We start from the raw sequence: 15664 nt of genomic DNA, 5'->3' as shown, positions 1-15664 counted from the left end.
AACTAACAAAACAAGTGTGTGTTGCAATAGTCTGCAATGAATACAATATTACATTTGAGATGATCACAGTGTATGTAATCACTGAGACACACTTTTGGGATCCAGCACGAGTTACTCCCCAGCTCCCCAGACTAACTTGACATCACTTTCTTTTCAGATGACCAGAAATCTGCCCTCTCCCTCCACCCAGTTTTGCACATAAGCACCATTATTACAGAATCTGCCACAGGCTACACGTTTTCCACCAGTGAAATTCATAAGCAGACACAAGTGCAAAGCAAAATGTCATTTTATTTAAGTCAAGGACTATTTTCCTTCTAGTATTGCTGAAGGGATCACCTCCTGGGGAATTGATCATTACAAAGTCCCTGTCTAAAAGTTCAAGTGCTCTTGTTGTACATTCTTTTGAACCACAGAAAACATAATGACCAAGTAGGTGGGCAGCTACTCGCAGTTTTATCCCACCTAAGTTAGCATTGCTTCAGGCTAGAAAACAATTCAAGTAGTAAAATCATGGAAAATGTTAACCTTTAAGGTCACTACCATATTTTGATCAAAAAGTCCTGAATGTATGAAAAGAACATTTGTACATGTTATGAAGTTTTTTCAACCAGACACTGTCGAAGATGGCAGTTAAGTATTTTGGACCAGTTGTCAGCCAAGTATTTAAGAGTTCTATCTGAAGGTTTATTACCAATTTCGTTATGCAATTCACTTTTCACATTAAGCTCTTTAACAAAAGCAACATATACCCGCACCAGAATCACTGTAGACAGATTTAGTTTTATAGAATGCCCTTCTGAAAATTCATTTCAAAATAGAGATGCTTTTTCTCCAGAACTGTAAAAGCCATAAAAATGCAAAATATCTGTTAGGAAATTTTTTAATCAAAATTATTCCTTAACGTTCAAAATAACATTTAACCTCCTACTTTTTTTTTTGTTGTCATCCACATATTGATCAATAGACTAAACAGGTAACAATGGTTCACGTTTTTCCCCCACCTGAAACATTTCTTCTAACACAGGCCCAAGATAGGCAATACAGAGATTCAGGGACATGGATTATGCATGGCAAAGGTAATCCTCTATCATTTTAATTTAGAACAACTCTGATTCTAGCACACAACTTTGAGTCTCAGTTGTTTTCAATCTGCTCTAGGTCCAAGTCCCCACAGTCTAGAGGAAAGATGCCTTCTTCGGTGCTCTCACAATCACTCGTGTCCTCATCGCTTTCACATACTGCAGCTGCTTTCTTGTAATCCCTTGTTTTGAAGCTACCTTGGCATGACCCATGATGCCTTACTTCATCCAGCTGTTCTTTCATCGGACTGGAACCGGGGGTGATGATGTTCATAAGATCATTTGAGTCACATGGGGATGAAACAATTGTCTTCATTTGTGTGTCATCGTCATCATCTTCATAGTCAAGGGAGCAAAGACTTTTGGAATTCTTTAAAGTCTGCAATTAAAAAAATACATTAGTATATTAACCATGACTGTACAGGAGGAGCAGAATAAATTCCTTAAATTTTTGAATGGATCAAAAGTATGTACTCAAAATTAGAGTGCCACGTATTATTAAATCCTGAAAACAACAAGGGGCAGGAAAACAGCCTTTACTTACTAGGTAATCTGGACTTGTGCAGATATTTTGCCTATGTAGATTCCCATTAGTGAGAAAAACTTTTTTTATGGAGAAAGAACACAAAACCAAGCTTTAATCACCTAAATGAGAAACTACAGCCACCAAGTTTGATGTATTAGCTTTCTGGTGAATGCAGAGCATAGCATTTGGTAACATCAGCATTTAGGTCAGACAGCTGCACTGCAGCCTAGTCAACAACTAATTTCTCAAAGTTCCCAAGCACACAGACAATGAGCCCTCAGGCCTCACCTCAGAGACAGAGTCCCCAAAGCAATTGGCACGTTTGGGAACCTCAAAACAGGAGAAAACCAAGCTTCAATTGGAAGCATCTTGCTCCAGAGTCAGCTTAGCTCATCTTACATTTGGGTACCATTTGAACAAGAGCTCAGGAATTTCAGCAATTCTGTTTGAATTAAAGACATATTAAAAACAGAGGGGCACTCACCTTTATTTAGACAAAGGAAAAAGAAAACTCCAGTAAACTTGCTACCTCTGTCCCTCAGATAAAGGAATAAAATGCCTAAGCTCCTCACATAACTGTAAGGGACCACTGACTGCATCCAAAAACAACATTTAAGGAAAAACACAGAGCTATACAGACAGCAGAACTTAAGATTTTAATAGGTGAGAAACTTCTAAATTCTGCCTCATACAAGCACACAGCAAGAGGAGGGTGAAATAGTCAGGGCTTCTCTCAGAGGTGGCAAGAGCCAGGAGAATAAACTGGAGGCTTTCTGTATCTTACTGGTTAAGTGACTCCAGTCTCACATACACAATTGTTTTATTACAAGTAGATCCATCCACGGGGAACAAGACCAGCTTTCACACCCATTTTCAGCTTCTTGCCTCAATTTGTTGTTTCTTAAGTAGTTTAGATTTGTTGATATATTCAGATGAAATAGGAACACTGCAATACTCCCAGTATGCTATATTCCAGATGCTCTTCTAGAGCACTGGATAGTCTTTTGACTTCACCACTGCACATCAGCAGCCACACAAGCAGCTTACCAATATCTCTGGGTGGTTTTTAAACAAAACTTCACAAGTTCATAAGAAATGCAAATGAGTCATCCTTGCCTGTATACAACTGGATGAAGGAGAGTGAGGAAACCTCACTGAGGTGAACCGATTTGCCTGACCCCTTAGGGTCAATGTTAGACATGGAACACCTTGCAGACGAAAGCCCACTGTCACTCTGCAAGTTCATGCAGTTCCTTGGAGATCCCTTCATCAAATCTACATAGAAAGTTTGAGGGAAAGCTTGCATAAATGAAAAAAGCAAACTACTTGAGTTTTGGAGCTCAATCACAGCACAACTAGGCAGAGGAGTGAAGAGCAGTACTGGTACGGGATGCTGGTATCTCTCCATAGGTAAGACCCTTGCAGCAGTATTCCCTGAGCCTGCACCAGATGAAAACACTTCAGTTGGATACTCTTCACCATCAATCAGAGGTTTGTTATGCCTGTATTGCCCTCTCCTCTTGCTCAGACAACTTTGATATGTTATAATATACATTAGATCATATCAAGTCACATGTTTCAGGCCAGAAGGTTCTCTAAGGGATAATCTAGTTTCACACAAGACTTGATTCAGGAGTTGATTTATGCAACTCCCAAGACCTGCATCCAAAGATCAACTTTCAGGAAAAAAAAACACCACAAAACAAAAACACAAAAAGAGAGACTGTTGACCACAGTTCTGTCAGGAGTAATTTACCAAAGTCTGTTAGCCATGGTTAAAACCCACATCCAATTTTGCATGTGACTAGCATCAACAAAATTGATGACCTGCATGATCAAAAAGCTTTCTATTTCCATATTTCACTCCCTTATGAAAACAGTTTTGGTATAAAATACATTCCTGTTTTCAAAACATTTCTACATAGCTCACTTACAGCTTATTCAAGTACAAACATCTGAGCTCCTTTTTATGACTAAGAGGTGTGAATTTCTCTCATATTTACTTAAAAGTAAACCAGTATATTTTTGAAGTAGAAAATGTTAAAGGATATTCTATCTCATTGCTTTGAAATGGCACACATTTCCTGTTGTGTATGTCCATATAGGGGACAATATTTTCAGTTCTGTAAGTCTTATAGTAGGCACTGGGAAGGAAAGGGATCAAATAAAGGAAAGCTTTGAAAGTTCTGCTTTCAGTGTTTTAGAAAGGAATTCCCGAGTCCTCCTTCAAAATATCTTTTATTCAATTTACTGCTAGAAATTAATCCAACCACACAGCTGTCTTTCTAGAAGGTTTGTGTACATAAATGGAAAATTGCCTGTTAGCTGTACTGCGCTGAAACCACTTGAATGGGAACTTTTAGCCCGTTTCAACACAACAGCAAGTGCATTCAACTGGTTCTTTGTTCACCCACTTGTCACAACCCCACCAAACTAAAAATAGGTGGATTTATTATCTCACAGCACAATCCCACTTCTTTCACAAAGCACAAGGTAGAAATTGCAATGCATTCAAGCCCTCTAAACTGCAGCTCTACATGTTACACTGGTACAGTACCACACCTTTCAAGCACAATTGTGCTCAGTGGGGAGCCTGCGAGTACTTGCTCAATGGTCCTCCTTTTATAAAGGATGCTGGACTAACAAGACAAAAGAGTCCACAGTTGGCAATGGATAGAACTCAATCAGCTAAAAGTATTCTTTTGTGTGATGGAGAAGAAAAAAAAAGAAAGAAAAAAGAAACTCAGAGTTTTAAAAGAAGTGAGGCGATAAAATGTCTGAATATTAAGAAAAAACCCACTTTGTACGGAAAACAATGGCGGGGAAGGAAATAAAAGAAATCTCTCTAGACCCTTGCCATACAAAGCAAACAAGAAAGGCCCAGAGTAGCTTGAAAGGAAACTAATGTCTGTACTCTTTACTAAACCTCCAGTTCAGAAACCCATAATACATCACCTTCCAAATATAAAAAGCAATAAAAAGGTTGGTTTTGTTTTACTAACAAAACTAGAGCATTTGCTACAGTAGTCAAGGGAAAAAAATAAGTCACTTATGCACATGAAAACCTAGCGTATAATGGGAGCAGCAGTTCTCATGCGTCTTCCCCATGCCCCCATCATACACTGAGTCCACCCACTTTTCCCCCCTCAGTTTTGAATGGGGGTGGAAGATACAGCTGCTCTGAAGAGGTGCAGCTGCAGCAGCTGGCACAAAGCGAGGAGCAGAGGAAGCCTGAAACCACCAGAAGCCCCAAGCCCACCCTACTGCTTCTCAGCACTACTCATCGCAACAGGATGAGCTGCTCCCTGAAGCCATAGGCTTAAGAAGACAGGGAATTCAGACTAATTAGACTAGCTCTCTGGCTTGCTTTCTGCCCCATCCTGAGACTTTTGCCTATGACTGCACAACACAAGAGATGCTGCTTAAGAGATACCAGCACACAGGGTTTCTTGACTGTTAAGGTCTCTACCAAGGATATGAAAGATGTGAGTCCTTATTATTAGGAGACCCTGGAATATCAGCAACCAATCCAATTGTTACACACTGAAGAGGCAAGGAGCAACACATGGCTGCTTCTATTGCTTCCCTGTACCTAGCCAGTCGATGGAGAAGGAGCAAGTTAGATGGGCAGCATTTCCCTTTGAGGGCTACACAGGTCCTTATGTCACTTCCTGGACTAATGTTTCCTATAGATTAGTCAGACTGGCTCAAAACCAAATGCCTTTACTGTTGGTAACTTATGCCACAGTGAGGTTTTAGATCAGAAGCACCACATACAGCATGATGTGTTTGTGTCTCAGACACTTACCTATCCCTAAGAGGTTACAGTTTAGACTCAGCAATAATGAAGTCCAACCATGCTACAAATTCATTACACTGACGACCCTTCATTTAATGAAGCTAGGAGGGAGATTTAAGGAAGGACTTTAAATTACAAGAACAAACTGTCACAAGAGACTAGTCTTCAACAGCTCATTGCATCATGTTGAAAACTGCCTTCTGAACACACCACCACCTGACTGACATCACCACATCTGACCACAAATAGACACAAACAGTGTCTGTAAACTGCATTTTCCATTCACACATCTAGTTACCTGCATTAATATCATTACCTGCGACAATTCCAAGTTGGAGACATGTACAGTGTTTACTGTAAATAATTAGAAATCTCAGCTGGTTCTACAGATTAAAGATATCCCACCACAGTCCTAATCCCTGCATTTTTACTATGCATAAAGTGAAAAATAGTAAGAAAAAGGCAGTGCTTATGTAACAAACTATTAACCTCTCTGCAGAGTAAAGCTCTTGACATTTGACTCTAACTTTTCTGTCTGGAATAGCACTGAGCATTTTATGAACACTTCAGTGTTCACAGATAACCTTAGCTTTAAGAAGCTTGCTGCTGAGAAGAAATACTGCTTCATCGGTATGAAGTAGTGCTGACAGGAGGAAAACAATAGAGTATTCATCATGTTATATGCTTGAAGCTTGCTAATACACTCTAAAAGCCAAAAAACAAAATTAAAATGGGAAAGAATTTTTCTCCCTGCTCAAATGAGAAATCAAAACTGTAGAAATACATTAAGTTTTTAAATTCAAGTCTCTCAAAAATACTGCAGGTCAAAAACCATTGCGGATTTTTAAACTATGCATTTGAAACAAACCAAAAGAAAAGCTGTGGGGTTTTTTTTTTCCTTGCATTGAGCTCCAAACCAAATAGTTAACAAACACATTTCTATTTATATATTTCGTGGAAACAGAATCAAATCCCTAGAAAATTCCTGACATCTTCATGGGCAAAATCTAATCTCTGATCAAATTCACTTCGAGAACCAAACATGCCGTTCACTTTTTGCAGCTCTGCAGTTATCACTGATTTTCCTGGAAATTTGGCATGTATATTTATATTAAAAGATGCAATGGTTATTTCATCATCTATTGGAAACAGAAAAAGCACAGAACACTGGATATGAATGAGAAAGGGCAAATAACCTCTACCATTTTGCCATGTAATAGGATACTTAACTATAATAACCATTCCTTACAGAGGTAAAATTACTGCTGCAGGTCTTGTAGTCAAATAAGGTAAACCCCATTTGCAAAGCCAAAGACCTAGTTAAAAATCAATACAAGCTGACATGCAGCAATATGGCTATGACTTGAAATGAAAGTTGTTCAGTACTTTGTCTCTGCTGTATCTTCAAAGGTTATTTTAATTTTTTAGATGTAGGTGCCCAGGAAGAGAAGTAAACTGACATCAACTCATCTCACATCAGATGCTAAACAGCATCATGAAGTAACAGCCTTTCATCTTCCACTACCCAGACTGTTCTAGATTTAAGCACACAGCTTTCTGGTGTAGTCTACCATGAAAGTTGATCTATTTATTGGCCTAGATTTTTATGCTTATATTCTAAATTGTGCCACAGTATCCTTCTAAGTTTTGTTTATGACCTGTAAGAACTTGTGATTTAATTTGGCTTTTTATTTAGTGCTATTAATTGAAAAAATACTATGGCTTAATGAAATAGAAATATGTCAGAGAAATGCTAAATTTGTCTAATTATACTCACATATGCAAGAATAACTGACAAACCAGTGGAACAGTTAATCTACAAATGAGAAGAACAAAATGCAGAAAGACTTGGGGTGGGGGGGGAAGCAGTGCAGAACTGAGAGTCCAGTTCTGTGCCTGAGCACCACTGCAGTCCACACACATTTGTCACCTGCACTGGTGGGGAGATTTTTGGGAACAGACTCATGCTCTGCAGTCTTCAGACCTGTGCAGCAGCTTACCTGTTTCGCTAGGAAACTTTGTAAAACCCCATTAAAATCATTGCTATCACACCAAATTCCAAATGGTGACACGTGAAGTCACAGACAGGGAAGGCTGATCCCACATACAGCAGGGATTACAACTACCAGGGATTAAGTTCAACCTGAACCCCTGCTTCCCCCTTGCCGCAAAGTCAGACATAAAAATTATTCATGATAGGCACTCCACAAAAGAAATCAAAATTCACATTCAAACTAAATATCCTGCCCGCATCTTTTCCTTGTAGGTGTTTGTGAAGATCATCTAAACAACTGAGGAGAAAATCCCCAGGCCCCCTCAGAGCTATTAGTTTACCCCCCACACACACTCAGTGTGCACATGTGTTCAATTAAATTCAACATCAAGTGACATAAACTAAGGAATTTAAGCAGATTACAGAATAGGTGGTCAGTCTAAAGGTGTTTATCTCTAAACTGAACCTAAGCAGACAAACACTACTGCTGTTTATTCTTCATTCCTTTCTAAATTACATTTTGGTGGGATAAGGGCAGTTTAGTGCAGGAAACTCAGGTACTGGGGTTTAGCAGTTTCTCCAGGCCCAGGACCATTCATCACAGGGTTTAACTTGTTTGTTTGTTTTTAAAAGACAAATTGGAACCTAAGTGAGTTAATGCAGTATTTAATGTAAAACAGGCAAGAATATGATTCAACAGCAATACTAACATGAAGCAGGTGAACATATATGGCAATGGTCCCCTTATATAAAACCCAGGCCAACATTAAACTGCATTTTAAATAGTTTATAGTATGGAATTTTAATTAAGAAGTTGGCATCTTACATTTTCTAATTTGGTGATTTTGTGAACTGCAACTTTTTACCTTTCCTGTTTCAGCAAGTATAAGTCATACAATCTTTTATTATGAGTATGTGGAATTACATTCTACAAACATCAGGCCTAACTATTTCACCTGCATGTAATTAGGTAAAAAAGTTTCAATTATTCTTAGTACTAGTTAGCAAGCATAAATACCTACAGATGCTATGAATTATTCCATTAGCTAAACCAGAAGAGGCTCACACAGGGAATTTAACTGTTCTGAACTGGCTGATAATCGATATAGTGTCAAACAAAGTGGAACACAATGACATTTGCTTTGTTCAGCTGAATAACACAGTAGAAGACTTTGGCCGGGGAGAAAGAAGATTAAACCAACTAAGACAACAACTAGATACAGCAGCAGTGTTCACCTGAAATGCACCAATGCATTAGAACATAGGTTTCCTCAGAGGGAAAGAAGCACCACAGCGAAAAGACTCGAAAAGGCATCAAACCAGCAGGAATAGTGGCTGGTGAGATGGGTTCTAGCCCTGCTCTTGCTTAGGCAGCAGCTGCAGTCTGGGGTCTTATGCAGGAGCAAAGCAATTGCTCTGTCTTAAGGGAAACAACTGTCTTTGCAACTATCTAGTTTTTTTTCTAGTCCCTGCTTGATCCTAAGCACATCTCTAATATAGATGGTGGATCTATCCACCCTATGGATAAGCTGAAGAGCTGGACGATGTGGAATTGGGCTTCTATTGTGCTTGAGCTGCACAAGCTCAGGAGGCTTCAATCTCGCAAATTCACATCACCCAACTGCCTTAGTGAGTGATGGTGTGATGAATAAACAGCTGCGCCATTTGCATTCATGCAGGGATGAACACATCTGGTTTTGTAGTAGAAGGGCACAAAGGGAAACAGTGTAAGCACGTGCTCTCTCCCAACAGAAGTGATTCATGTTTTGCCAGAGTTGTTCCATCTTTTCCGATTCAAGAACTTTTACCTTTCCTTTTAGAAAAGAAACACAGACCCTGGAAACAAGAAACAGCTCAAAGTGTGTATTACCAGCTTAATATTAAAAATGATTTTATAGAGACTTAGTTTAAATGATATCTAATTCATACAGATTTTAGAAAGATGCATCTAGTTTTCTGCATTTTAAAATAGGAAATAAGGAAGCCCATTCACATCAGTACCGTGAGCTACATGCATATCCCTTCACACAAACATGAACTACTTCAGTTGCTCAGAACATTGATATCCCTGAACAGCACAAGAAAACCGCTTAACAATATTATGATTGCTTGCAGTATCATCTCTCAATATACGTGGGGATTCAGGATCCAAAAAACAAAGACCACCCTGGGTAGCCAAAATGCATTATTCCTGCTAATGTATTATGCCTCTGACAGACGAATTAAGACTTACTTACTATAATCAGCTCTGAAACACCATTAACAGAAAAGTTACCTCCAAATTAGATTTCTAACTAGATGCATTCAAACAATAACAGAAAAAGCTGTAGCTGTGCTTCTACAAAACTCCTCATAGTCACATTTTGAAGTTCACTTTACCATGCCAAATTCTGTTCTCAAGTAACAGGGTTTAAGTTTGACCGATTATGCACTAGTGTAACACAGGACAGGATCTGACCCTTGAGGTTTCAAAACATGACCATATTGGCTTCATTTCCTGCCATTTATGTGTCATCTATTTTTATAGAGAACTTCTATTCCTGAGCAGTTTAGCCAAGGTCTTATTCCTTCATGACTTTGCTATGAGCTGCAAACAATTACTTTCACAACTGAATCACATATGCACCGATTTTTGCAGAGTACACCCATGTACCAACTTCTCTTAAAATTCTAGTGTCTTTTTTTATATTTATCCTCAGGCCAAATATTAAGTTGATATGATGGGTCAAATTTATAAGAAATTAGAGAAGTAAACTCCAAGTCCTGATTCTGAGGCTGCCCTCATTAGTTACTGACAGACATCAGCCTCACCTATATTATTGGGTTATGCTGGCACTCCATCATAACTAGCATTTTAAGGGATTCTATAATTGGGCCATAAAGTTCACCTCTGCCAGGGAGGGGGGATGGGAGAGAAAGGGAAACACAACCTCAGCTTGGGAACAGTTCCCCATTCTTCAGACCAATTTTCCACTACAGAAATACTTTTCCAAAACAAAGCCTTAAGACCTTGTTATACAAGTGCACACGGGCACACATGGGTATAAGCATAGGCAGATGAAGCACGAGTGCTGTTACGAATCTTTTGCTCAACTCAATGGCAAAAACCATAATTTAACAATCAATTCTTGTAGGAGCATTAATTCAAAGCGTAGGTGGACTCTCGCCACTAATTATTTCCAGAGACAAGTCGAAAACAACACATTTGTTTAGCAAGAACAGAATTAGCACTGTTCACCTTCAATCTCAAATACCTGTACCACGTTTTTCTAGCTTAGTACCTGATTTTGGATCATTTTGAACATTTCTGAAACTACAGGGCTCAGAAGTGCTCGTGACATCAAGTGGCAAGCCTGCTATGGATTTTGTAATAGAGTCAACTTGTGCTAAAACTTACATTTAGTAGATACAATTTGAACAAATTTGTTTATTGGTTCAAATACCAAAGCTGACAACACTTCAGCAGTTGATACTCAATATGTTTTTTTTTTTAAAACAGTTAAGTCAGGAAACGACGTATGTGGTCCTTTATCCTTCAGCTACACTGAAAAACAACAATACATGTTGTAAAATACATCATACCAAGTCAGAAGAGAGGAAAACTATAAGCAACTTCTGTGTAAGACAGTCCACATTCAGAATTCTAACGCACTGCAGTAACACTAAAACTAAGCTCAACTTCTCACTGTATGGCCAACTTCAGTTTTCCTCTATTTTGTACTAAAATCAGAGTTCGCATGAAAAGGCTGTAACATTCAAAAAGGTATACATTTAAGTATTACACACACTTTGTTTTAAAGACTCAAATTTGTTTATACTACCACAACTTGCAAGCTTCCTAGCATACCATAAACACCTTTTAAGTTTTAGTCACATGGTTACTACTATAATGAAAACTGAAATCAGGAAACTCATCAGAAGTCTCATTTATTTAAAATTCGGTTTCTGGTAATACTTAAGTTTTATTGCAGAAGCATGTGTCATCATCAGCATATAAAGAACTGAGTACTTTCAAGTATATGAACAGATCGGCTATTTGATTATCTGCAGGCTAACCTTAACACCAAAGCATCACCTCCCAGATCACTTATGCAGAAAACATCTGCTTAGAACTCCATTAAAAGTTGTGTCTAACAACAACTTAAAAACCCCACAAGCTTCTCTTCAGTTTGTATATACTTGAAAAAGAACATGTAAACAAGTCAATATTTCCCAGCCTAATGGAAGAACAAATTGACATCGCTAATCGATATAGATAAATTCAAATCCGTTCATTTTCACATGCTTGAGACATCTGTTTTGCTTTTATCACACCTAGGTAGTAGTATATATACATGCAGCAGGAACTGATGTATGCAATGCAAGACTAACAAAAGACAAAGTGACAGTTAAACTTAAGCCTTCCCAAAGTGGTTTTAATAAACCTCTCTGTAGAGAAAAAAAATCTCAGGTGAATCAACTTGGTTTAGGTCTCAGAAGACAATGCATCAAGTCAGAAAGTGACTGCCAAAAAGCAAGGGAAGTTTCACAACAGGTAATACTCAGAGTATGGATGACCGAAGCCTAGTTTCAGAATGGAAAGTTTTCTTCCAGTCTGGTACTATAAAGATGCACTAGTCTATTAGTTTGAGTATCATGTCATTAGAAGAACAGTGAGTATTAAAGAGAACCCCTTCTCCCAAAATTACCCTAAGTTAAAGAGAAAACTATTTTTCTAATAAATTTAAAAAAAATTAAATTGGGATTTCATCTTTTGCCAAGAGAGATCTGGAAAAAACTTTTCACATCAATGACTAAACACTACTCAACTCTTCTGCTAGATACCATCTCTTGCAATTTAGAGCAAGGAAAAAACCTAATCCCCTGCCACCTGCCAAAACCCAGATGGGTAAAACCTGAGAAAAGCGCTCTCACCTCTCTTTAAACCCTCTGGTGCAGCTTAGGCACATTAACTGTAAGTACCATATATATAACACTGAACCATAGCTCTTAACTCAATATTGTATTGTATTCCAGACAACATCACCAATAATTTCAGCGTAATCCAATTTTATGACAGGCTAAGCAATAATTAAAAAAGAAAATACCCACAGCTGGCTGAAACCTGGCTTGTGAGTTAATAGATGGCCTCTTTTCTCATAATGTCAAATGCAGCTGGTCTGGTCCTCATTAGCTCTTTCAACAACAAATACTTACTTGTACATACAGGAACTTGCTAGAAGGGAAAAGCAAATCTGCAGCAGATATTAAACTGCCTCCTCCTCTTATTAGCACACTGCTTACAGAAAAGTACCATAAACATACAAAGCTAGTTTCAGGTCTGATAGAGCACCACAGTCCTGACCAGCTCTAAGAAGCTCCAGCTATTAGCAATACATTTGTTACAGAACACCATTTACAAAAGAGGGGAGAAAAAAAACCCAACTCTATCCTTAATGAGATTTCCTTTCCCTCAGTATCCTCAAGGCTTATACTCCCTCACTGTCAGAGCACAGGGAACCTCCAGCACAAGGGCTCACTTCATTACATGCCATTTCAGGCCTAATTTCACATTGTGACCCACTCTGCTGATGCAAAGAAAGCAAAACGCCAGATGCTCTCTGCTCCTGCTACCTCAGTAGTGTTTCATTCACTATTCCAAAAAACTTCCAGGCATCCATTCAAAATCAAGTACGCCCAGGCTGGTCTGTCCTGTCACAAGACAAAGTGCTGGCTTGTCTTCAGCTCACTTTTGATGCTTGCCTATCATCTCCCAGCCCAGCCTACTGGAATTTGAACTTTAAATGGACGCCCTCCATGGCAACAATAGATAAAAAAGGAGCCTTTGATTGTTCATGCGTTTCGGAAAAGAAAGGAGATTCATCCTGGCTGCGACCTAGCAGGAAACTCATCAAGCACGGCTCCCCTTCCACTGCAATGGGATGCCTTAGCCTGTGGCTACTCATTCAAGCTCCCTGCGACTACGTTTCCATTCAAAGAGGATGAATTCTTCAGGTTTCCCCCCCTTAAGGAATTAAACGTTGATCCTATGAATGGAGGATAACACCAAGCTTGGAAAGCAGCCAAAAGGTTCTGTAACACTCAGCAGCTTGGAGTTACTTCAATACTTATCGATATCTAGCACGATTTATAGCTGCATTATTTATAAGGAAAAAAATCAGAGCCATATTTAGAGCTTGGTAATAAACTATTTTTAGCACCATCTGTTTTTCTAGTTTGTTCCCTTGCTTAGGCAAGAGCATACTTTTACCCAGTTCCCACTTCTTTGCCCATTTAAAAGAATTCACAGAGCCTAAACCAAAGCACAAGTAAGGATTGTGTTGAATATTTATTGCACAGCAATCCTCCTAATCATGTTTTGGAAATCAAAATTGCTGACTAAGGATGGTCTTGGGCTGATGCAACAGTATATGCTGTCTTCAGTTACAAAATTGAGTAGATTTTTTTTAATGCAAGGGGCAATGTGTTTCCCACAAAGGTTACTATCTGGAAAGAAACAACTAATCATTAACTGCATTAAGCCATCTGAAAAGGGTTCACACTCCTGGCAGTGCTTTTCTGGGCAATAGTTGCCAAGTTTCACCCTCATTAAACCCATAGATATTTTGTCACAAGTACATTCTGCCAGGCTGCTGTTAAGAAGGGGAGACATGAAGCATAGGCAGCTGCTGCAGGCACCTTCCCTCTATGAGATGAGGTGTTTCAAGCAGCAGCTGCCACCCGGTCAAAAGCTCCCCCAAACCTCAAATTACCTCTTCAGACTTATATTTATATTCTGCTTTTAGTATAGGACATGACACTGGTGGCCTCCGCAGCATGACAAGAGGGACAGAGCGAAATGGTTGCCAGTTCCTCGAACTCTGAGTGAAGCAAGGCTTTAGGTACTTGCACACTGATTAAGTTCTCAGAAATGCATTTGATAGCAAGATATTCGTTGTAACCTCCTGACTCAAGAAAGTTTCCTTTTTACCCAAAATAGTAGCACAAGTATCTGAAAGCATTACTGTTAATCGTGTCAGATTAAGAAATCTACGGCAGAAAACTCATCTACAATATGAGCTCATGGAGTTCTTACCCTTTGCAAAGGGCAGTAGCAGTAAGGGTTGCAAGCTGGTTTACTAAGGCTTGCAGCACAAGTGGAGCATTCCTGGGAAGTAGAAGACATGCAGCAAAAACCAGGAGTAAGTCCCAGCATATAGCACATAGTTCACAATTAAATTCTACAAATGCATAACAGACGAACATGCAGCCATTTTCATGAGTTCCAATAAAGAGTCCTGAGGACTTTGAAATTTTCAGGCAATCAATATTATTGATTAATGTAACATTTGCTTGGCACTGGCATCGTGTGACAGTAATTTTAGGGCGTGAAGGAAGTTGCAGCCTTTGGGATGCTTCCTTTCACTCTCCCACTTTTTCCAGTGGAAAAAACCACGGCACAGCACTTTTAACAGCAAGTGCAATGAACGGCCAGGTCGACGGAAGGGCTTCTTGGCTGCGTGATAGAGTCAGGCCATTCCCAGGATCAGAGCCAGGATGCTGAAGTCTGGTCCTGGTGAGAACCATCTCCATACGCCCTAGCAGCAACCGCTGCGCCCCATCTGCCAGACAAAGCTCAGTGGCTGCGACCAACTGATGTGCCGAGTGGTCTGTCCCTCTCAAGGGGAAAAAGCTCCAGATCTGTGCTACTTTGACAGGACACATTTCAAAGGACAGTCTGCCTCAACTGAGAGGAGTTCAATAAAAAACGTTCAAAGGAGAGAATCAAAGTCTGCATTACTTTCAGCAGCCATATAAAGCACATGGACAAAAGCCAACACATACAGTAACTGTCGCAGTAAATTTAAGAGCTATTGCCAAGTATGTTTAAGAGTAAAAAAAACTAAGCTTGCAACTCGTAGTTCAGTTCCCTAAGGCTGTTGCATAACCTTCAAATACATTACAACATAAGAACAAATTAATACTGGTGATTAACCGGGAATGTAATTGGAGGAACTGGAAGTGTTCAAATTGCAGTTCAGTGCAAGCATTGTACTGAAGCATCTAACTTTCCTGTGGGCAAGGATGCTTCACTTGTGTGCTCAGTATCAGTCTTAAATATAACCATGCACTTTTGCACAGATTCGGAAGGTGTAGCCTACCTTACTCCTTTTACAAAGTTTACACCTTACTAGGTAGCACATAAGCTTATTGAGTATGATTCTGCATTAAGACAGGGCTAGAGGGACACATGAATTACAGTCTCAGAACGCAACTGGAGAAGA

General features: G+C 39.3%; 1 protein-coding gene across 3 annotated transcripts in view; it reads right to left on the bottom strand.

Moving 5' to 3' along the window:
• Nucleotides 1–271: 271 nt before the first annotated feature.
• Nucleotides 272–15664, bottom strand: part of FAM53A (family with sequence similarity 53 member A) — a 72803-nt gene continuing 57410 nt past the window's right edge. For all 3 annotated transcript variants that reach the window (XM_054202399.1, XM_054202400.1, XM_054202398.1), the window contains exon 5: nt 272–1461. In XM_054202399.1, coding sequence (XP_054058374.1) covers nt 1138–1461 — 324 coding nt within the window. In that variant the 3' untranslated portion in view covers nt 272–1137. The remainder of the gene's footprint in view (nt 1462–15664) is intronic.

This window comes from Rissa tridactyla, chromosome 5, assembly GCF_028500815.1.
Source record: "Rissa tridactyla isolate bRisTri1 chromosome 5, bRisTri1.patW.cur.20221130, whole genome shotgun sequence".
Lineage (NCBI taxonomy): Eukaryota > Metazoa > Chordata > Aves > Charadriiformes > Laridae > Rissa > Rissa tridactyla.
This window is presented reverse-complemented; position numbering and strand designations above follow the sequence as displayed.